Source organism: Lycorma delicatula, chromosome 3 (genome assembly GCF_047948215.1).
Source record: "Lycorma delicatula isolate Av1 chromosome 3, ASM4794821v1, whole genome shotgun sequence".
Lineage (NCBI taxonomy): Eukaryota > Metazoa > Arthropoda > Insecta > Hemiptera > Fulgoridae > Lycorma > Lycorma delicatula.
Window position 1 is genome coordinate 176461391 of NC_134457.1, and position 25642 is coordinate 176487032.

Below are 25642 nucleotides of genomic sequence, written 5' to 3' on the forward strand. Positions count from 1 at the left end.
ATGAATGTAAATGAAGTGCAGTCTTGTACAGACTCGCGCTGACCATTCCTTAGGTGTGTGGTTAATTGAAACCCAACCACCAAAGAACACCTGTGTCCTGTATAGTATATAGGTACATACTACAGGTACAGTGAGCACCTGTATGATCTAGTATGCAAATCCGTATAAAAATAACTGCCTTTACTAAAATTTGAACCTTAGAACTCCTGACTTCAAAATCAGCTGATTTGCGATAACCACTACACCAATCAGGTGAGTCAATGTACATATCTAATGTGACTTAATATGTTTATTCACATGAAATGCATAATGCTGAATAGAATTATAAGCTCAAAATTTTATAGATTTAAAACAATATTTTTTTTTTACATGAAAATTTGAATAATTTAGTAATAATTATTTTGTTTAACAAAAATAATCACAGCAACCTTAGAAAAACACTTAAACAAAGACTTCCAAACAACAAATTCAGACAACTCATTAATTAAGGAATCTTTCAAAAGATGCTGAGATTAATCAGATTTGCATTATCTAAAAAAAAGTTAAAAAACCATTTTATTGAAGAAACAATTTAAGTTACTTTATTTTTGCCTTAAAATAGTTAAATAATTGTCTCAAAACATGAAAAATTTTACTTCGTCTCATGATATTCACAATGATAAGGCTTCATTTCTTCAGTGATTATTTATGTAAGGTACATCTAGTTATCTCTTTGTAGATGTTGAATCAAATTAAATTTGATTCAACTAAATTTCATCAGCTCTTATAGAAAGAACATTTTATATTGAGATGGTGAAGTATTCTGAATTTATTTTCCTTATGATATCAGGCAGGGAAAAAATTATTAATTACTTTTTAACAATGATCATATAAAAATCTATATTCCTCCACCACCTACATGCGATAATTATACTTTTCAGAACATTTGTTGAAGGTGAAGTTATGAATTATTTTTCACAGTATTTGCTTGAATATAATTTTTACGTTTAGAAACAGCCATGTGAGATTTTCATTTTGGTAGGAATAAAATGCTTTTAGAAGGGAATATATGATTTTGTTGCATCTTAGCAGCTACATGATGCTGAATGGGAAAAAGATTTTGATGTATGAACTTTTTTTATGAAAATAAAGAATTTTTTGATGATAGGTAATAGTAATGATAGAATTAGAGAAAGGCAAAAAATATCAGGAGAAATTTTAACAGATAACCTTAACATTGGTAGGGTTTACGAGGATAATTGTATAAATAGAAAATGACAATGCTTCTAGAATTGTTTGAAACTCTTGACTTAAATGGGTAGAGTGACGGAGATTAGGAAAACATGTTTATTGATAAAAGAGGTTATTTTTCAGTCATTGATTTAAGAATCATATCGTCTGGTTACATTAAGTTCATCAATAATTTTTCACTTGAGTCACTGTGTTTTTCAGACAATTTACGGTACAAGTTATCATAAAATTATACTTCGCAACTGCAGAAGAGTTTACTTTACTGCCTCTATTGCCAAAATTGTGTTAACTAAAAGATGAATTATTTTTAAGCATAATCTATTTGAATTCTATAAGTGGCATTGAGGTTTATCAGAAAATATTGAGAAAGCGATTAATTTCTTTTTTAAATAATTGTTTAATACATCCATAACAAAAATAAAATATTAATAATATAAAAGTTGTAAAAAAAAAGCAAATGTGGTTTGATAAGGGGTTGTAGGAAAATACGAAAAAGTATGTTCAGATTTTTTAATTTATTCTGAAGTTTTGGAATTCTGCAAGTAAAATATGAATGTTTAGAAATAAATATCTGTAGACTGTTTTTATGCCTACAGGGAAAGAAAAAAAATTTAGTGTATAATAGCTTTACAGATATTTGTAATTAGTGGGATTTTTGGGAATCAGCTCGAACACTTAATTAAAGTATTTGAATTTAAGACTGCAGGAAGACATATAAATGGGTTTAGTATTTTAATGATTCATTGACTCCCGTCTGACAAATTATCCTATGTCCCACATTGTAGTGGACGTGTAAGATGATGTTACTTACATAAGGGAAGCGGAAGCAGCCATTAGTAGGTTAAAAAATAAGATAATAGGTACTTAATATAATAATCTAATAATTGCTGATTTTTTAACACTGCGCTTCTTAATTATTGGCAGTTAATTTATTGGATCTTGGTTATGGCTCTAATATAAAATAATTGAGTATTAACTTTATTTGGTTTTGGAAAGGTACTGAATCTACTTTTTTGATGTCATTAGTCACATCTTGGGGACTTTATAGTGGTATTTCTTTCACATGGTTACTCAATGGAGGAAAAATTAGAAAGGCTTTTTTTTTTTAAAATTGATATGTGAAATGGCAAGAATGTGATTATTTGGAATTTGGATTGAATTTATGTTTTTTTTTTATAAGTTTGTTATTCATTTTCATTATAGTCTTAGAGTGTTCAGTTTACCTGATTGCACATACCCATGAATGTTAGCATATGTGTATATTGATAAAAAACAGTATGAAACTGATGGGCAAGTATGAAAGTGAGGCCTACCTTTTCAGTGTAAGTAGTAGTGTCTCAGGCTTTCATCTGGAGCTTCCCGGTTCAAATCCCAATCAGGCATGGAATTTTCACACACTACAAAATTGGCTAAAAAAAAGAAAAAAGTATGAATGCAAGAAGATGAATGATATTAATAATAAGGATAACTGGAAAATAAAACTTGAAGAACTTTTAGAAAGATTGAAAAGGTCAATTAAAGAGAGATGGCAAACTGTCCTTTAGTTCACAGTACCATACTATTTATAAAAAATTCTGTTTAAATTTGAACACGGATTATTTTTATCATGATTGCAATGGAGATCTTATTAATTCTACTGAAAGTTAGGGGAACTGTTAAAACTTAACTACAGCCTATATAGGGAGGAAATGAGAATGCATGTTCGCTATACATTGAATGTGAGGGAAGATACACATTTTCATGGCAATCATACTGAAATGAAAAAAAGTAATGGTCTAATAAACAAATTTTGGATGAACACACAGATATTGCGTACTTATATAGAAAAAACTGGAGTGATTTAGTAGAATATACACACTCGTGAAGCTATCTAATATCAGAAAACTTTCATTGATGAAATTAATGTTTAAATAATTTTTTAATTATACATTTTTTTAACAATAATAACTATTTATAAAGGTAATATTAAAGAAATTAGGTTAAATTAATTAAATAAACTGCAGGTAAAATGAACAGTAATTTAGTGTGTGTGTTGTGCACGCACGCATGTGTACAGACATGCTATTGAGAATTAATTAATTAGGACTAGTGAGTACAAGGAGTAGGTTAAAAACAGATGTCTTGGAAATGTAAAAAACTGAAGGGCTTGCAGCATGATGAAAACTATTTATTTTATACATTTTTGCTGCTTTTGTCTTGTTTATATAGCAATTTAATGACTTCAAGATAAGAAATATTTATTCATTAAATCTGTTTAATTGTAACAGTTACAGAAATAAAATTAATACTGAAGAAAACAATAATGCTGATATATAAGTGTAAAAATTTCAAGTTATTAAAATTTTGGCCCAGTATAGTCCTTATTCTTATTTCCCAGTGTAGTTTAAATGTATATATTATAATTATATTTATTATTGTTAAAAGTTTGGTTAAGTTTTATTATAGAAGATTTGAGTTTTCCATTGTTTACAGTTCAAATTAATTCAAAACTGTCTTTAAATGTGTTTATTGGTAAGTAATAAATTGTCTTTAACTGATGAGATCAGAACTTTTTATTGTTTTAATTTTTATTTCAACAAAGCAATTGTTTATTTGTATTTTTATTAATACAATAGCTTTATAATAATTTTTTTACCATCATCTAGCAGACATTTTATGTTTTAGAATTAAAAGTATTGAACTGGTTACTATAAATAGTCATTTCATTCATTCATAAGTTGATCCATTCATGATTAATTTTCTTTTGTTTTCTCTTTTTTTGGAGTCATCAGCAAGTTGACCGATTTGATACTGTTTTCCATTTCTTTCTCTACTAAGCTTTCTTATATTTTCTCATAACTTCCTCCTCAGATTCTTCACTTGAAGGCAAACTGGGGTTTTATTCTACTTCCACAAAATTTTGCCCAAGAGGAAGTTCTCATACCGTTTTAACAAAACAATGAAAAGAATGAGGAAAAGCATTCTTTAGAAAATACCTGTATTTTTATATTGGTTTCAGCTAAAAAATTATCAGTCTAAAATAAATGAGTTTTAAGTTTTAATTAATTGGTTTCTTCAACAATTACAGAAAGGGAATTTTTTGTTTGTCTGATATTTCCTCACAAACCCACTCATTAATTATGATGCCTAAAATGCAACTATTTTCTTTTCAAAGCTATGAGGGATTTGTTGGCTTTGATGGATGTATAAGCAGAAAATACTGCCTATAGATAGTTAACACAATATCTTTATCTGCTTTAGGTTTATTTTTAAGTGTGCTATACCCTCAGCAATCCCAACACTAACCTTCTTCAATTGTAAGCCTACCACCTCTGATATCCTACTGCAACTGTCTGACTAGTTATGCAGATTCTGTCTTATTTGTATTTAACATCATACAACGGGAGGGAAAGATCTTTCCTTTTTTATCAGTAAGCAATAATTATTTAGATCTATAATCATGACTAAAGGACTGCAAAAGTTTTTCTTAATTTTAGAAAATTACTGGAAAATAAATTATATAAAATTAACAAAGATAATGGTTTTTTTTAAACTGGAGAATAAATACTAAATAATTTAAAGAGTTAGAATATTTTATCCATAGCATTTAGTAAAATATCATTCAAATTACACACAATTAAAAAACATTCTTAATAATGATAATAATTTTTAGTCTGAATTATATTTCATTTATTTTATCCTTCGTGGATTCCTGAAGGGAAAGTATTTTCCTGTTTATAATATAGAAACATAACTCTAGAATCAATTTTCTTACCTACCATTAGAAGTGTGACTATTAAATAACGAGACTAATGGTGTAAAATATTTTATTTTAAATTTATACATATTTATTTATCCCCTTCAATATACAACCCTCCTCTATCCCTACAATGCTCCATGCAAATTTTCCGTTGTTCAAAATAGTGCTGGAAGTCTTCTTCTGTGAGCTTTTTCATGACACATGCTGCTTCTTCTTTCACAGCTTGAACAATCTGAAATTTTGTTCTTTTTAATGCAGATTTGACCTTGGGTAACAGATAAGTCACATGGTGCCAGGTCAGGCTAATAAGGCGAATGATCTAACACTGGGTTGTTGTTATACTTGGCTAGAAACATCTTGACAGACAATGCAGTGTGAGCCTGATGAAGAATTCTCCTGATGAAGAACCCATGACTTGTTCTTCCACAATTCAGATCGTTTTTTCTTATTTTTTCATGGAGTTGAGCAAGGACATCAGGGTAGTAATGTCGATTAATATTTTAACCTTCAGGAACCCAGTGAATATACACAATTCCATGATTATTGAAAAATACAATCATCATCACTTTGAATTTTGATCATCATCTTCAACGTCTTCTTGGCCATCTTGAAAATACTTAAACCACTCAAAACCCATGCACATGATAAAAATTTATTGCCATATACTATTTGTAATAAAATATAAGTTTCAGTAGCAATTTTTCCAAGTTTCATATGAAATTTCATGACAATTCTTTGCTCTAATAAAACACATCATTTTTTCGGCAAAACAAAAAAAACATGTTATTTAAACAAAGGCCACGGCCAGACTAATATGTCTACTGAAACTGGAGTGGCAACAATTGAAAGAGAAGGCTTCACGCTACATAGCTGTCAGTCATATGAATCTGGCACTTGCGCAGTTCTTCTGTAGCAGCATTAGTCTCGCTATTTAATAGTCACACCTCATATAACATTTTTTAATAACTTAAATTAGCCTGTGTTAGAAATAACTGTGTTAATAACTATTGCAAATTTTTATATATTTAAAATTTTTATAATTGTCTTATTTGACGGTGGTTGTTATATCCTAATGTGTATCTTACCTTTGTGCTATAATATGAAAAATTCATAAAACTTTACCCTGGTATGATGACAGTTGAAGTTTCTAGTTGTATATGTATCATTAATAGAAGGGTTTTTATATTTTGAATAATGTGAACAGTAAAGTACTCATTATAAGAAAGGAAGAAAGAACTTAATCTTTGTTAATTAACTTCACAATTAATTAAATTTTCAATTTCATATAATTATATGAAATTGAGAAAATTGATATATTTTTTAATATTAGCAAATCTGCTGAGGTTACTGAATTTAATAATAAATAATGCGCTGTATGTTTGTATGTATGAAGAGAGAGAGAGAAAGACTAACCAAGTAAGATGGAGAGAAAATGTTATTGACAACATTGTAAGTGAGCAATTAATTAGCAAAATAATTATTCTAAAATCATTACATAAATGTTTCTAGAAAATGTATTGATCTGTTGTAAACAATTACATATAAATTATTTATTGTATATTGTTATGACACCATGACAATTCAAAAAAATATTAGAAAATCAATGGGGGGGGGGGAAGAAAGGGAATTTCCTTTATTTCATGAAATAGTGGGGGAAATTTGGACTATGAAACAAAACAAATAATATTGCTGTAGATGGACCTTTGATCCAGACTAAACTGAATCTTAATCTACCTCAATGTATGTTATTTAAAAAATTAAAAATATATATACATATTACAGTCACACCCACTTTTAAAACATTTTTTGACCTTTCTAAAAATGAAATAAAATAGAATATAGAGATAGTAGTAGCCTGTCATGAAAAAAAAAATAGATGGTTATATACCAATACGTAACATATTTGTTGTTCTGTTTATATTTAATAAGTATTCATATGCTAAATGAAATATTTTATATAGATAATAGTAACTTAATAAATAGCCAACAGGAAGCAATAATACTGTATCTGGCATTAATTTCAGTGATCTATAGAAACTAAATAAAGCCTATTGGCATTTTAATCCATAATTTACACTCTTTAAAGTTTGAAAATGTTACACTTTGAAATATTAAAAAAGTTGCATGACCAATTTCTAATACAGTTTACCACATTAATTATGTTATAGTTAATAAAATTATAACAGTTAATTAAAATATCATGTCATTTTATGAAATTCATTGTAAGGAAATCACTAGAGAAAGAAATAAGCAAATCTCATACAATTTTGCATTGATGTTTCTTTAAAAAGTAAGTCAGGTATCATTGTGTACTGACAACGCTCTATAAGAATAATTAATTTAGATAAGTTAAGAAGTTTAATAGATTGAAATTTTATGAATTATCCTAATAAAGTTTACTCTTACAAAGAGCTGTCAGTACACAATGATATCCGACTTCACTTATTTTTTAATATTAATTCAAAGTTGTATAAGATTTGCTTATAGTGGTTAGTGTCAGTTATCACTAACTATTTTCTCTAGTGGTTTCCTTACAATGAATTTTATAAAATTACATGATGATTTAATTAGTTACTGCTATTTTGTTAATTATAAAGTTCTTAAATAAGGGTAGTAAAGTGTATTTTATTACAAGTTGGTTTTTGCAACTTCTTGAATGTCTCGAAAGAGTAACATTCTGGAATTTTAAGACAGTAGTTTCGATTTTTAAACATTTTCAGCTATCCAGTATTAAATGATTTTAATTATTTTAAAGATTGCCAATAAAATATGTGAAATATGTTAAACCAATAAACAAATTAGTTTATAATTTTATATTGTTTATATAACTGTTTACAAAATGCCAACATAAGGTACATATATTTTTGATGCTATAGAATACTAATCCAATATGCGTTTTAATAACATCTAGTTTAACACTTTCCCTTTATAAAGCAAAAGGGCCAAGCATTAATTAACAATACCATCTGTCAGTAACATACACTGTTTACTGCCTGTCAGTAAAGATATTATAAAGAACAAGGCTACAAGGAATTCGTGTTTTTAATAATTCCTCCACATTAATAATTTATGCTGACATGATTCAGCTAACCACCAGAACTTAGTTTAGGAAGACACTCCGTGAGGTGTTCCTGACATTGCAGTACCATCTTGTAAACAATCTATTAATTTAAAATAGTTTTTCTATTTCTTAAAGTATTTTGAAATAAATTATTGCATTTTATACATTTTAGTATAAACAAAAACTGGCCAGTAATAAAAAAAAAAAAACATTGTTATAAATGAGGATAGCTGTTTTGCAGACATGTGCTGATCACCTGTAACATCAGCATAAAATTTTCACCATTCATCATATTTAAATTAACAATGAGTTCTGATGTTGACAAGATTTTTTACCTTTATTTTGAAGCAGTTAAAGCAATGTTTAAGCTACATATACACGATTGAATGAATGTAATATTTTAACTTCTTTCCTTTGCAAACCGTTTTTGTTCTGTCAGAAATTAGATTACTGATAAGATTTTTTATTACTTTACCGACAAACAGGGTTTGCTTGGGTTATGAATTTTTCTTAAATGTCTTGGCAGCTGTTTGATAAGAAATTACCAAATATTGGTATCCCAGATGAAAAAAAAGCTAGAAAGATAGTACAATTTGGTATAAACCATTCCTTTCAAAATAATTTTGTTCAAATATGTATTAAACACTATAATACTGTAATATGAATTCACATATCAGTGCATACTAAAAGCAATATAACAATTACCTGAATAAAGCTAGGTCAAGAATTTTATTCAACTTACAAGGTGGTTCCTGAACAAGATAGTAAACTACTCTGATCACCTAAATATTAAACTAATATATTTATGATCCTAGCCTATAAGGTAAATTATAGAATCTTCAAAATGCTGTATTATTTGTCACGCTTATTTGATTGTCCTAATAAAGACAATAAAATCCACTGATCTTCCAAAGGGCCAGTAATCTTTCTGTTGGTTAATCTCTACCAACCATTCTCTCACTATTTAACTAAGACTTTTTTCCTGAATAAATATTATAAAAGTTGATTAGGCCACCAAACTAACTCTGTTGATTGAGACCACTTGATTACTTGAAAGAGCTTGGCAAGGTGCCAATCTGCCATTCAGTTATCCGGAGACCCTGCTTCAAACACAGGAATTGCACAGAAAGCCCAAGTACTTTTTGACAAATCTATTAGATAACTAACTCCTACTTTTTAATTAAAAATAATCAGAATAACAGTAAATAAATATATATATATGTAAATATATTTTTTATTATTTCAAAATATATAAATATACAATATCTTATCTTTACGTATCAAATAAAACAAAAGTTAGAAGAAAGTGCAAGTCAAATGAAAATTATTTAGCTTGACCAGAATTCAAATCCTAAACCTTTAATATAAAAAAAGTAGACAATAAAACAAATCTTATACACAAAGAACTTGACAGTTATGAGAATTATAACGCAATTGTATTATTTCTATTATAAATTGACTTAGTTATTACAGAAATAAAATAAAGAATTTATTACGCATAAAGTTTTATCAAAGAAAATTTGTTACATTATTGGCATTTGTACAGACTATCTTATGATAACTGGTGCAAAAATACTCAAATAAAAAAGCACATGACCGTTGTAACATCAACATATAATTAGGCCATAATAACATTTGAATTTGTATATTATATGGAACTTTCCAAAAGGGTGAGAATTTCTATTTTTTTTTTTAAAGAATGCTAATTCACTATAGGAATAAAGTAGATAATGTCTGACAATTAAAATTAGAAAAATAATTTATAGGAGGATTGTAATATAATGTGGTAAAATAAGATATTACTGTATTACATTTACATATATATATATATATATATATATATATTAAATTTTAATGCTAATGAAAATAATTGATTTGGTGTAATGATAAAAGTAAGAATTAAATAAAAAACCTTATACGTTAACATTAAATTTTCCAGTTTTGTCAACTACTAACTTTGACAATTATTGAGATTCTAATTCTAACATCACATCAAATGACAAATACACTTGATGGCTTCTTTATACTCTGAATCCTTACTGTGTTGGGCAATTATTGCTTTTTCTAATAGAATACTGAACATAAGTCTTCATATGAATCATTTAAAAAAGTTTCCTAAGCAATGGAAAAATGTTTTCTCTTTTTATAATTAATATAAAAGAACAATTTAGAATAGAAAATTAATTTAAATGTGTTAAATTTAACACATTTAAAATGTGTTATTTAATAAAATAGATAGCTACATTTAAAAAAAAAAATTAAATTGATTATTATTAGTTATTAATGGAGAATCTAAAATGAGGAACCTCATTCTTTTACATATATTATCCACACATGCTATATTATATGTTTTATATTCCTAATTGGTGCCTATAGAACAGCTTATAGTATTTAAAACAGAAAAATCAAACATAAACCTTCAAATTAAATTGAGTACACAAAAACTCTATACTCAGTATACTCACTATTGGGAATTTTTACTAATAAGTGCAGAGTTTTTTTTTCTACAAGGTAGAAAGAAAGTTTCACTAACTACAAAGAATGTACTTGTAAGTGGAGGAAAAGAGTTGTAAAAAAATAGTTAGTTGCCAATCATAGTATATACTATTTCAGAAACATGTAAAATTTTGTGATACAACAGCTTTCAAACTGGATTCCTTTTTCCTTTGCATTATGGTGCCGTATACCTGAAATTAAAAATCATGTAACATGAATTTATAATATATGAAAAACAAAATAACTTGTAGTACTAGACCTTAGATAAAGAAAGTATAATTCTTGTATTTTTATTTTTTTTTTGTTTTTCTTAAATACTTTTAGAGATTACTTGGTAAAGAATAGAGATGAAATTTTTTCCTTATAATGTCCTTGTGAGACACTAATGAGGTCTCTTACCTGTGTAGATTTTAACTATAACTTTTTGAAATCTGACATTCAGAAAAGAGTGCGCATAAAAAAGCAGACATTCTGATATTTGTTTCTGAGAATGTGTGACAAAAATTTGAAATTTTCACGAGTTAAAGGGTTTATTTTGTCCACATATATGAAATGCGCAGAATAGTTTATTTTACAGTTATTCTTTAAGTAATGACATGCACTTGACCCAATTACAGCTATTGGTGACAAAAATGCATTTTTTTAGCATATGAAAAATGCATATGCTAAAATTTCGTAGAAAAGTCTAACAAAGTCATTTGAATGAAAATCAAACACCAACACTACATCACACAAGTTAGAGAAAATAAATAATTTTTTTTTTCAAACTATGAGAATGTATGCTTCCAAAAGATTTTTAATGAACTTTTATATTTAGTAATCTCTTTATTACTATCATATGAGGCATTCATATTGAATGAGTTCGGACAATCTTTTGGAGTATAGTCCAGTAATATTTCTGATTTAAGTTCTGTTGGATCAAATAATTTTTTTTGGCAAACTTAATATTTGGTTGTCTGTAAATTTATATTGTACAACGCCATCATTACTGGTGTAAAATTTGTACTTTATGATTAAATCTGTGTTCTGTTTCAATAAGGCAAAATAATACGGTTGATTTTATTGCGATTGATAAAAAGCACTATTCAGTGCCAACAACAACTTCACTTTTCTGATAGTCATTTTTTTTTGGATTTATCACTCAGTTGATTGGTTTGATGCTATTTTTCATTCCTTTAAGTTTTATGTTTATATTTTATCATCAAAATATAACAATTAACTACAGGTAAATTTTTAATATTGATTGACATATTCCAATCTTTGACTTCATCTATAAGAATCTTTGATTTCCCTTATATTTTACATTCTGCATGTCCCTCCAAACCCCAAATTAACCAAATCTGGCTGTCGTAATATAAAACCTACCAAAGAAATTCATCTCTTAGAATTGGTTACAAATGTCTTTATTCTTAACACCACTTCAGACTTTATCAACTCACCTAGTTTACAAACCTCTCTCTAAAACACCACATTTCAAAGATCACTCTATTGTTATATTTATTTCACTACCATACAGCACTTTAATTCACACAGATATTTCCAAGAATTTTACTCTAATTTTTACATATTTATTTGATATTAGCAAACTTCATTTTATGAAAACTCTATTGGTTGTGGCAGTTAATCTTTGCCTTTATTTGTCCACCCTTCATAAATTTAAAGCCGAAAATAAAGTTTTACAACATCTAGTATATTGTGTTCCATTGTCATAATATTTAATTTCACATTTCCCTCTTTTTCGTTATATTTTATATATTTACATTGAAAGTAAATATAATTCTATAACTTGGTTATCCACCTTTTTAATTCTTCTTTATCATTTGCTTTTTAATAAATATGTAATTTCCTAAAATTTGTGAGCATTTGTGAGTTTAGTTATTGTTATGTCATTTGTGTATTTCCAGTAAGTAAGTTTTTGTATTTCCAGTAACTTTCTCTAAGTTTTTTAGTTAGTAGAGGTAAACTTCAGGGGCAATATTGTTGCCCACATATACTCTTTTTCTGTTTAGACTATGGAATCACCATAAGGTATTACTTCAGAGGATGAATTCATACTAATATATGACAAATTGATGAGTTTTGTGATAAGATACAAAAATAAATCAGATCATAAGATATTTATTTTTTTTAAATTGTTCGCATCATTAACAGTTGTTTTATATTGTCACATGTTGTTATATGATCATCATTAACCAGTTTGCTTATTGTATGTACACTCTACATTCCATATTATCAGTCGACCTTTGATCCTGGAAAGTAACTACTTTTAAGTCTATATAATTTATAAAATTCAGTAAATTGTTACAATACCATTATTTACTGATATTATTTGAACAATTAACTACATACCAGTATTTCTTTCCAAGATACAATTAAATAATACAAAAACATACACAAAATATATATGTGTGTAGATTTTATTATACAAAAGATATAATGTTTATATAAACATCATATTATTCTACTCATTTATCTTTCTGGTACTAACAAAAGAGTTCAACTAAGCTCAGTTTTTATATACTGAGAACTAACTATATAACTTGGAACCTCTAAATTAACTACTGTATATTTTCGTTTCTTCATTTACTTTTATTGTTTTACTATGCATGTAAAAATATGCCAATCTTTAACTTTTTATAAGGCAAATGATTTTTAATTTATAATAAATAATTTCAAGTTGCTTACCCTATACATAATTTAGATTTCAATAACTTTCTTGTAGGTGATTTGACATCAGGTAACAAGTCCATCCTGAACTAGCACAGCCATTCTGAAGACAACAATTATTTCACATCAGGCTTACAACATTTAACAAGTAGAGAGAGCATGAGAGATATTAAATATTAGGTATTAGCCCAGTAGTAGTTACTATTTTTTTTTCTCCCATTGTAGATGGCCAGTTTTAATTCAATATCGCCTATATCAATCCAGATACTTTACTGACAAGACCATTCACATCTATGGTTAGATGTAAAATTACAAAACATCAGAATGTAAGGATAAAATGCACAGAGTTTTTTTTTATCAATTCATTTTTTGATAAAAATAATTTACAGTAATACTTTAAAATACTCTTAAAAACATTACTTCAATGTTTGATTGAATACAAATGTTTGATTGTTGAATGAATATATAATCTGAAAATAGGTTATCAAACAACTTATTCACTTTTGGGATTGTTGTGAAATGAAGTGTGTATAAATACATAATCTAAAACGCATTAATTTAAAGTTAATCTGTTACATAAATTTAAAACTATAAATACTTTAACATAAATAAGACCATATTTTAGGGCAGTTTTGGACTTTGCTAAAGTTTATTAACTCCTCTTTATACCCTGTACAAGAACTACTTATGATTTAAAAAAATGATTAATATAAAAAGTAAATAGGCTCCAGTTTGTTTATTAAAATTTAGTTTTGCATAAAAACATGTTTATTCCAGATCTGATTTATATAATTCCTTATTTATCACTATTGTGATGCTTGTATTATAAAATTTAAATCTGATCAGCATAATGAAATGTTTAAAGCTTAAAATCATGAAGAATGGTGCTTTTATAAATTTATATCATTATGTGACTAATGGAATTCTTGACAGATCAATTCTAGTCTATCATTAGTTCTTGATTTTTGTATTCCAAGCAATTTACATGTTATCTCATGTATTTTGCCATTATTAAAAGTTAATGTATTATTTTGCAAGCCTTCATTATTTACCACTTTTATATTCAAACTACACCTCTTGCAGGCTTGATCCACTTTGGCTACTTGCAGGGTATCACTCACAAGGAAAACCCGGTGATAGGATTAATCTACTACATGTAATTTTTTATCATATGATCTGGGTATATAGTGCAGAGAAGTTTCTTTGTATTAAAAATTCTATTCAGATTAAATAAAAAGGGGTTGTAGTACCTAGCCATGTTGACACTAGAAAAAACAGTTAACATATAAGTAAATTCTTGCATAAATTTATACAGATGAATATTCTCTTCCATTGAGGGTTACATCAACAACTAAGAATCATTGCTAAACAAAAAAAAAAAAATTAATGACAATACTTCCATGTACCTTTTGCTATTATTTCTCAATCTATTCATAAAAATCACTTAGATAACTTTGTATTAATTAATATTCTTCTTTTCTTTAGCAGAAACTAACCTTCAGATGTCAGCAGGCCAATCTGCTCTGCAGACATCACTTCAAGGATCTACAGTCAATGTTCTTACAATTGCCCAATACTGTGCAATTTGTGGAGATCGTGCTACTGGTAAACATTATGGTGCTGCATCTTGTGATGGTTGCAAAGGGTTTTTCAGGCGATCTGTTCGAAAAAATCATATTTACAGTTGCAGGTATGTACTTTATCCTTATTTAAGAATAATAATATAGAAATTCAATATTATTTATGTTTGACACACAATATTTTTAATTCAGTTATAAATAATAATTTTAAAGAAAGCATAATGTAAGTACAAAAATGTTTTTTCTGAGAATAAAATTTAAATAATTCAAAAACTAGATCATGTTGATCACTTACTGATCATCATTGACCAACTGATTGAATAAAACCAAACATCAGTTTCTAAATTTACTCTAGCAGGTTACAGTAATGATAATTTTGCAGATCACTTGATGATTTTATCAAATCACATATATACAATGATATTGTCTCATTATCTTTAATGATTATCACACTAATTAAATCACTTGTATATTTCTTAGATTTTAAGATGAATTCAGATTAAATAAGAATAGAACTGTTGTAAATTATGTTCTAATAATTACATACTGCTCACTCTATAGCATGTTCACAAAATGTTAATACATATACACTCATATGCGTGCAGATGGACGCATAGATAAGTTAAATAATAAGAAAATTTGTATGCAATTCAAGAATATTGATGAAAAATAATCACAATTTTTTTCAGATTCAGTCGCAATTGCACAGTGGATAAAGATAAAAGAAATCAATGTCGTTACTGCAGACTGCGTAAATGTTTTAAGGCTGGAATGAAAAAAGAAGGTAAAAATCCATTTCACAAAATTTTATTTTATGAATTTGATTTTATTTATCTTAATTAAGTAACTTCAAAAAATAATACAATTTTAGTACAGAATACACCTTTCTTTATATTTTTATGAATTTATTCACATTTTGGAATGGATTGAAAAAATGACTGACACTTTTTCTTAATTTATATAAGAACACACTTTAATCACAAATTCTGTTAAATAATTTCTATAAGTATTCCATGCTTTTTATTACAGCCCAGAAATTCTGTAATAGTAATTATAATTGGAAAGTTATCCATCTTATCAAGAATTTGTAGTTTATTTTTTTATCACTGACACTTTTGAGCTACACGAGAAGGAGCAAGGTCTTGCTAAAAAATGAAGATTTTAATCATTTACATTCAGATGCTCTAAAATCTGTAAATCATAAACACTTTTCATTCTTTCTTCAACTGGTACAGTCCAGGCAGTTCATGTGTAAAACTACCTCAAAACATTTTTTTTGGCTGAAAATTTAGGGGTTGGGTACATATAAGAAGGAAACAATTTATCATTTGAAGATTTTCTAACATAAATAATACTTTGTCCTATGTATTAAACTGGTTTTTGTCTGAAAAAAATTACTATTTATTTGTTAATAGTCCAATTCTTGTTAATAGTACAAAGTTAATTTTGAATAAGAATTGAAATTTTACAAGTAATTCTATCACTAGGGTAACATTAATGGTACTATATAAGAGTGGTAAGACATCTCAATTACACCATTTTAATTTTGTAAAGTAGTTAATGTATAAACTAATACACATTCTACTTCTCAGAAATGAAAACAAATTTGAAGTGGACATTTATTTTACCTTGGATGTATGATTGTTTTTAATTACTGCTGGAAATGTGTAGTTTTATTTCCATCACAAGTAAGATTTTTTGAGTAGTTTTAGTTACACAGATAATTTTTTATTGCAGCATAATAACTCTTTCAAGTACTTTGTTTTTACTGCTAATAAAAAATCTGATGTGGGCACCACATGACTTTCTTTTACACTTATTAAATTACATATACATATATTTTTAAAATAAAAGTACATAAAATTTTATTTCATTAATAACTTATGACTTTTTTTATTATTATTGAATTATTATTTATCGTAAAACTTTTTTAGAATCAGAGGTTAATAATTATTATTAATAAATCAATCAATTTAAATTAAAAAAAAGGTTAAAAAACAGGAGATGGTCTGATTTGAACCGATGTGCTTTCCCCTTCTAGGATCCAAATATTTCATCAATTAAAGTTTTTTTGGCTATAACTCTGGAACCAATCAATATAAGTACCACTTACGATATATTGTTGATACACTCTCAATGAGGGCTTATTACTGCAGTTAAGGAAAAGTCCAAAATTTGGATTTTGGGCTATTTTTGAACACTTTTGGTTCAGTTGATTGCAATGAAAATGGGAGGTGCACAACTAGATGTTAGAACAGTTCTAAATCCAAAATTTCAACATTCTATGGCTAAACATTTTTGAGTTATGTGAGATACACACATATGTACAGATGTCACACTGAAACTAGTCAAAATGGATTCAGGAATAGACAAATTGGATATTTTCGATGAAATCTAAAAACTAAAATGTTTTTCAATCACAATACTTCCTTTACTTCTACAAGGAAGTAAAAACTATGTGTGTTTTAACTTTTATAGAAAATAAATATACAGAGAAGAGATGATGAATCATATACTGTAATGAGATGTATAATGGAATTCTCAGAAATAAGTCCTAACAAAGAAAATTGAAATCATTCATACATAAAGTTAATAAAGATATATTAATAATAAGAATCTATGTCCACAAAATTACCGTGTTTTCTAGTAGGCACACAATGATACATAGATGTAGTATAGTCATTAAGTAACATCTTTTTTCAAGTAAAATTTGTCAGTTTTTCTGAGTAAACAATCAGTCCCATAACAGTTGTAAAATCAGCTCAGTGGGACAAATCAATGATCCACATTAAAGCTAATTTTCTGAGATATTCTTTATTATAATTTCTAGCAAAAACATTTTCCACTACTCAACCATGCTTGAAAAATAATGTTCAATCAAAGGATTTATGTATATTCTTGTGATATTTTTAATAAAACTTTTGTTTTTATGGCTTTTAGCTGTTCAGAATGAACGTGATCGTATAAGTTGTAGACGTCCAAGTTACGAGGAACAGTCATCGAGTAATGGATTGTCAGTTTCTTCACTGTTAAATGCAGAAATGCTATCACGACAAGTTGGAGCTGCTATGGAAGTAAGTATTATAATTTAACATCTTTTATTTTGTGTTATTTTCCAAACTGTAAATTTATGTAAACTAAAATTTGCTATATTCAAAGTAATTAAAATTTATCCTCTTTTATTTATATACATTTTTTTTATTACAAGAAGTAAAATATTCAGAATTCTTAAAATATATAGCAAGGATAGCTTAATAAGTATACTTACTTAAAAATATGACTAATAAAAACAAACTTAAAGAATGGTTTACTCCTTTCAAAGAATAAAAAAGCCATTATTTTTCTAATGAAAAATACTAAAAAATAATTCTGTTGATTATAATGTATACATATTCTTCATAGAAAAGTATTCTTTCTGAGTTTGTACATAACTACTTTTAAATAATGTGTCTTCTTCTGTTATGTTAAGGGATTTAGGCAAATTAGAATACAGTAAAATCACACTAATCTGGACTTGATGGTACTGCACCTAGTTCAGATTACCCGGAGGATATTAGACGCATCGACGGGAGTTTTGTTAATGTTTGCAATATTCTAATAATTGATCAAACCCTTCTCAGTTTAGTATACGTAACAGCAAATAGAAAAAAGAATTAGTGAATGTACAATTTCACGTCTGAGCTGTCATTTTGGCAAATTTGCAAGGAGAACACCCAACAAGCCTTTATAATCTCATCTTCGTTCAACAACTCATTCCCAATATTATTAACGCATGTTACCCACACAACGATGTCTGTTGTGCTGACATCATTTACTGTTTATCAGCCTTCCAATTTCTGAAATAACTGAACAAAGTTTTTGTCAATCTCGCTGTCTATCAGTTAAATTAGACGTAATGAGTGGTTCTTCCATTGGGACATCTGAAAAAATATTTTTCCAGTTTTTGATTAGAGGCTGATTGGTAATTTCATCGAAAACAGCAATATATTTTTGTGGCACAAAAATATATTGCTGTTTTTACATTATTTTAAAAATTTCTGTAAGATTTTTTTATTCTTTAGCAACTTCTTGTTGTTCAAACACTGAAGTTATCAATTTCTTTCTGTATTGCCTCTTCAAAGCTTTTACAATTCCTTGGTTGAGGGGTTGTATGAGAGCACTTACATTTGGTGGAAGAAATTTGACGTGGACATTACCAGATCTCTCAGCTGTTCTGGTGGATGACATGCAGCATTGTCAATGAACAAAACACCCTTTCTTGCAATCCTTTTTCTCTCAAATATTGACTGAGGGAACAAATGTGTAATGAAACCAATTTTTTTAAATACCTGACAAGCTGATTTTTGTGACGTGTTAGCTGGAAGAGCACTCAAGTTAATATTTTTTGGGGAATTCGGTCTTGCAGACTTCCCTGTAACTAACAATGGCACTTTTACTCCTCCCGATGCATTATTGCATAGCAGAAGTGTAAGTCTTTCTTTGCTAGTTTTGTGGCCTTTTGGTGAAGATTCAAGTTTTGAGCCCATTATTTTTTTCGGTAATATTCTAAAAACAAATACCAGTCTTGTCCACATTAAATAGTTGATCAGCAATTAAATTTTCTTCAGTAATTAACTTAAAAAATTTTTTTAGACTTTTCACTAGCCACACTGTCATTAGAAATACTTTCACCACAGATTTTATATCCATACATATGGTATCCATACACCATACACTATGGTATACACCATAGGTGTATACCATGTCATTCTTTCCACCTTGTTAACCAACCATCACTAGCGGTAAATGACACTTGGCCTCCAAATTTTTTATTGATAATTAAAGTTTTTGATTATAGTAACGGCTTGGAAATTGTTCATGTTCCTGACAAAACTACATACACAGAGATTCGTCCAAATGCTCATGTTTATATTTTGTTTCATTATGTATACGAGGTCTGTTCAAGAAATACATAGACTGTCTGAATTGCTCAGGTCCACTTGGTACCAGTCAAATCCGCTTCGCGTCGCCAATTTCGTACAGATCAGCTGATTACAATGCAGGTTTTTGATTGCAAATATCATTAATGGTTGCTTACGTACGCAGTTGTTGGTGAAATGTTTTTTCGTTTGGCGGATTTTAGAATAAGTGACTTGAACGAGCGAAGAGTTGCTGTGAAATTTTGTGTTAAACTCAGAAAATCTGCGAGTGAATCTTTTGATATCCTCAAAACGGCTTACGGCGACGTTGCTGTGAAGTGTGCGACATGTTGTAAGTGGCATGGACATTTTAAAGATGGTCGTCAGTCGATTGAAGACGATAAGTGTCCTGGACATCCTTCCACGTCAACTGACGACTCACACGTAGACAAAATCAACACCCTGGTTCGGGCAACTCGACGTTTGACCATCAGAGAGCTTGCTGAAGAGCTGAACAGTGCGGGATATCAATTGGATCATGTTATCAGATTTTTACAGAAAAATTGAAGATGCACCGCGTTGCTGCGAAATTTGTTCCACGTCTGATGATAGACGACCAAAAAGCGCCATCGCGTCCAGGCTTGTCAAGAATTGCTTGAACGTTAGAAGAAAATGAAAAGTTCTTGTCGAGGATCATAACAGGTGATGAATCTTGGGTGCACGGTTATGACATCGAAACAAAGGTTCAAACGTCCCAGTGGGTGGGTGAAACATCTCCCAGACGAAAACAAGCTCGCCAAGTTCCTTCCGATGTGAAGGTGATGACAGTTTTTTTTGAGGCTCAGGGTGTAGTCCACGAGTATCTTTCCAAGGCTCCACAGTGAACCAGACTTACTCCATTGAAGTTCTTAAACGTCTGCAGGACGCTATCCGGCGGAAAAGGCCAGAAATGTGGAAGAGTGGCGACTGGGTTTATCATCACGACAACGCTTCAGGCCATTCAGCCCTCAGAACTCGTGTTTTTGGCCAAACACTCGATCACTATTCTTCTCCACCCACCCTACTCACCTGACCTCACTCCTTGTGACTTCTTCTTGTTCCCTAAACTCAAAGACCTTTGAAAAGAAGAAGATTTGAGACAATTCCCGAGATTAAGGCAAATGCGATGAAGAAACTGAAGAACATCACAAAAGAAACGTTCCAGGACTGTTTCTAAAAGTGGAAACACCGTTGGGATGTGTGTGCGTCGGGGAGGAGAGCACTTTGAAGGGGACTCAGACAAGTAACTACTAAATAAAGTAAATTTTGTTTTATTACGTTAGTCTACATATTTTTTGAACAGATCTCTTATGTAATGAAACGACTACGAATGATAAAATTCGACTGAGATCTAAAATTGTTGAAAATCAGTGCACGAGTAAATATATATGTGAAATGTTTATTTTTATCCATCATTTTAAGAACAGCTTACTAAAATTCCATTTGACTTCCTCAAGCGGTTTCCACTACTCTGCCATCTTCAGGAGGAATTTATAATTAAAAATATAACAACTGACTGTCATTTTATAATATTAAAGACATACGTTAAATGACGATCAATTGTTATGTATTTCATTTTATTACGTGAATTTTACATTTTTAAATATTGTAATTATAAATTCCTCCTGAAGATGGCAGAATAGCCGAAAGCTCTTGAGGAAGTCAAATGGAATTTTGGTAAGCTGTTCTTAAAATTATGTAAAATAGTTATTTTACAAACGGTGCCATGATTGAAAAACTTTGTTTATTTTAGCTAATGACGCACATGTCAATACAGAGTAGCATACTGTACTACAGTAATGTTACTAAGGCCTAATCGTGAACAAAAGTAATTAGTCATCTTATTTGCGGCTTAAAAAGTCTAGTCTTTTTCCTTAAATGTGTGTTTTCAGAAACTTCTGTACTAGTAAAGATCGAATTGGGAGCATCGGTTCGTATTATCTGGCAATCCGGATCACCCTGGTCCAGATTAGCGCGATTTTACTGTACTTTATTTTACTGATATCAGAAGTAAATAGAAAATATTAGATTATATTAGTCTGTTTTAAAATTTAGTAAATTTTCGTCTAGGTTTCTAAAATAAGTTTCTGATTGATTTTCTTAAACCAAACCCCATGCTTAATTAATGAGATTGTTAATGCTGTAATTTTTTCCTAAATATATTTAAATACTCTAGATATGATGAATGTGAAGACAAAATAATTAATTGGCAAAATATTTTTTTCAAATTGGTTGATTTCTGAGTTGTAGGTGAACAAACATATTACTAAACGATCCATAAGACATGAATGAATCCGTTTGAATTTACTCTAAATAGACAAAATCTATTCTAAAGCTAAGTTCACTAGTTGCCAAAAGCTTAATTTAAAAATATTAAATATTGTTAATGTTTACAGAAGCTTATTAAACTTAACTATTTCCAGAGGAATGGATCTAATTATGTCACTCCTCTTCAGCTTACAATACCAGCAGCACTACTAACATTATACCATTCACATAATTAGCTCTGAAAAGATCTTCTAAGGTACAATTTCTTTAATATTAAAAAAGAGTTTTAAAAACTATAATTTATCACTGTGGTCAATGAAGGTTATCATCTCATCCACTCCCGTGGTATGATTAAACATAAATAGCTAACACAAATGTTCATAGAGGCATAAAACAACTTTTTATTAACCATTTTTAGAGGTGGTTAAAAGTTCATTTGATTAGTTACTAAAGATAGAAGATAGTTTTAGTTAAAAAGAAGACAGAAGAAGAAAAAGAAGATAGTTTTTAAACTATTTTCTTATTTCTTAGTTGGTATTAAATATTTTAAAATTATACAAGCAATAAGTATTCTTTGATAAGATAGTATAAGTGCGTGGTAAGAATAGAATCTTGCTTACTTGACTTAACATTTAATACCTCTTATAAATAAATTAAATAATGCATTATATTTTATTCTAACAATATAACTGACTGATTATACTGACAGTGCTTCTTAAAATCTTCATAAGTTCATACCTCATTTAAAACATTGTACTTAAAAATCAATTGTTAAAAAATTGATTATTTTTTAATTAAAAAAAAAGAATAGATATAAAATAATTTGTTAAACATAGTATTAACTATAACCATTTTTAAATTGTTAAGAAATTTATCAATAAAAATATATTTTTTTAAATTAAACATTACTAAGCAAAACAGCCAGTGATTTCTTAATAGAAAATTAAGAAATTCATTTAATTTATAATGAATTTGTTAAGATAACATTACTGTTACTGCTGCTACATTATTTTATCAACTTAATAAACAATTGAAATTATTAAAATGTTATAATTCTGTTATGTTCATTGTTGCCGATCTCTGTAGCAGACTGGTACCATCTTGCCCTTTCATCTGAAGGTCCTGGGTTTGAATCCCAGTCAGGCATGGCATTCTTCATGCTAAAAAATTTCAATTAACATCTCTCACACACAAGCTTCAAGCTTAAATGGTGAGATGATCATGCCAGAAAAAATTTAAAAAATGGCAGCATAACAGATACAGTACTTCTTTTCTTTTAATGTTTAGCCTCTGGAACCACCATAAGGTATTACTTCAGGGCATGATATGTATGAATATAAATGAAGTGTAGTCTTATACAGTCTCAGATTGCCCACTCCTGAGATGTGTGGTTAATTGAAACCCGACCACCAAACAACAATGGTTCTATGATCTAGTATTCAAATCCATATAAAAATAATTGCGCTTATTAAGATTTGAATATTAGAACTCTCAACTTCGAAAATCAGCTGTTAAACAACCGATTTGCGATGACAAGTTAGCCACTAGACCAACCCGGTGGGTTAACAGATACAGCACTGTGATAATAAATCTCTTAATTGGCATCTCAGCCAACTGGTGCCAAGAAACGTATCATGTGTAATATCAACAGAATAAAATGTAAGTCAAAGATTTCTAGAATAGATTGGACTAAAAATGTTATTATTATGAGAAGCAAGCATCATTATTTTCACATGCTTCAATGTTTTATGGTATGCAGGATAATAAAATTAAGATCATACACCTTAATTAGGGTGAGGCACCTAAATCCTGCTTAAACTGCATTTCATTAATTCAGTCCAAACAAAACCAACAGAATATACCTACCACAGATGGATTAAAAGATTCCACAATTACTTTCTGCTTTCTTCTACCAACTTTAACCTCTTATTTGTTTACTGTGCAAGTAACTTTAATATAATTGTCCTCACTTGAAATTACAAAAAGTAAAAATACTTTATTAATATTTGGTGAAAATAAAATAAAATAACAAAATGTTTTATGATTTTTTTTGTTGATTCTACACCTTAATAAAACTAACAATAAAAATAAATGTGTGGCCAGATTACTTTTTTAATTTCTTTTTTGCCCAGATGGTCAATGATTATGATTTGTCAAACAAGCAAATTGCTAACATCAATGATGTTTGTGAATCAATGAAACAGCAACTTCTCTACCTCGTAGAATGGGCAAAATACATTCCTGCATTTACAGAGCTACTTCTTGACGATCAGGTAACAGAGACTTACTAATAAAATGGAATTTTAATTGATAAACTGTAGAATAAATACATTTAGAACTGTACAATTCAATCTGATTATAAAAATTAAGCTATTGATTCATAAATGAATAGAAATAAAAAAAACACACATATATATATATATATATATATATATATATATATATTTATGATGTATATAATATTATGTATAAATTTATGAACAATATTAACAGTAAATGCATGCATACCTAATTCATGTACACTATACAGTCTACATTTTCTTTTATCACCTCAGACAAAAGTGGATAATCATTATTCCAAATCAAGAAATCAAGCCTTTTAGAATTTTAAATTTATTAAAAAGAAATTCGTGAGTTTTCTATCTGAAGAACATTGAAAGGTTATACCCTACCTTAAAATTTGTTCATTGGAGGGATTCTGTCTGTTTAATAATAGTTTGCTTAATTCTATCTTTCTTATGATAAATTTTTATTATCCAACCATGCATAAGGGGAATGAATTAGGAAATATCATTAGTAGGTCACACTAATTTAGACTTTAAGCTAACATTAAAGTTTCGAGTACGATTGCCTAGTATGAATATAGTTTGTATTTTTTGTGCATTTACACCTGTAAGAAATTCTAGTTTTTTAATTTTAATAAATATTGCTTATTTGTTAGTTAATATTTATTACTACTTCTTTTTTTATTTATCTACTTTTTTATAATTTTTCCTAACTACAATTGATGATTGTTGAATAATTAAAAGCATCTAGTTTTAGATTTTAAGTAGTTTTTTGCAAATTGCTTCAGAGAGCTTTCTTGATTTACAATTGATCTAAATAACTGGATAGCATTTTATTTATCTAAATATCCATATTTTGCTTCAAAACATGATGTCAACTTATATTTCTTGAATACATAAAAAATTTGATTGTTTTTATTTGAAATATAACAAAATTTGAATTTTCAAGTGAATGTAATTATTAACAATCCTAATGTATCCCGTGAACATATTCTTAACCAAAAATGTTTAGGACACATAAATAACCAACTAATTTACCCATTTAATTTAAGAAATTTTATTATTTAAATGTTTGTATAAACCACCAGCTTTATCTTCTGGCACCACATTTATCTGCATATCAGCAAATATATTAAAATTTACATTTTCATAAACTACGTATGTTTTTATACTAATGAGAATTGAACTAACAAAAATACAATGACAAAAATATTAATGTGTAATAGAAAATCAATTGTAAACATTTTGGAAGTAGTACATCAATGTATTATTTTGATATATATATATATATATATATATATATGAGAACTATCTCATACTTTTCCTTTAATAGGGCAGAATCAATCTTTGATTACTGATGCCTTGCTAATGTTTTTATT

General features: G+C 28.4%; 1 protein-coding gene across 10 annotated transcripts in view; it reads left to right on the plus strand.

Moving 5' to 3' along the window:
* Hnf4 (Hepatocyte nuclear factor 4) overlaps nucleotides 1-25642 on the plus strand; it is a 126158-nt gene that overhangs the window by 94447 nt on the left and 6069 nt on the right. For 5 of the 10 annotated variants that reach the window (XM_075361083.1, XM_075361079.1, XM_075361086.1 and 2 more), the window contains 4 exons: nucleotides 14679-14883; nucleotides 15463-15557; nucleotides 17714-17847; nucleotides 24111-24251. In XM_075361083.1, coding sequence (XP_075217198.1) covers nucleotides 14679-14883; nucleotides 15463-15557; nucleotides 17714-17847; nucleotides 24111-24251 — 575 coding nt within the window. The remainder of the gene's footprint in view (nucleotides 1-14678; nucleotides 14884-15462; nucleotides 15558-17713; nucleotides 17848-24110; nucleotides 24252-25642) is intronic. The other 5 variants (XM_075361081.1, XM_075361085.1, XM_075361078.1 and 2 more) reach the window with 2 other exon arrangements.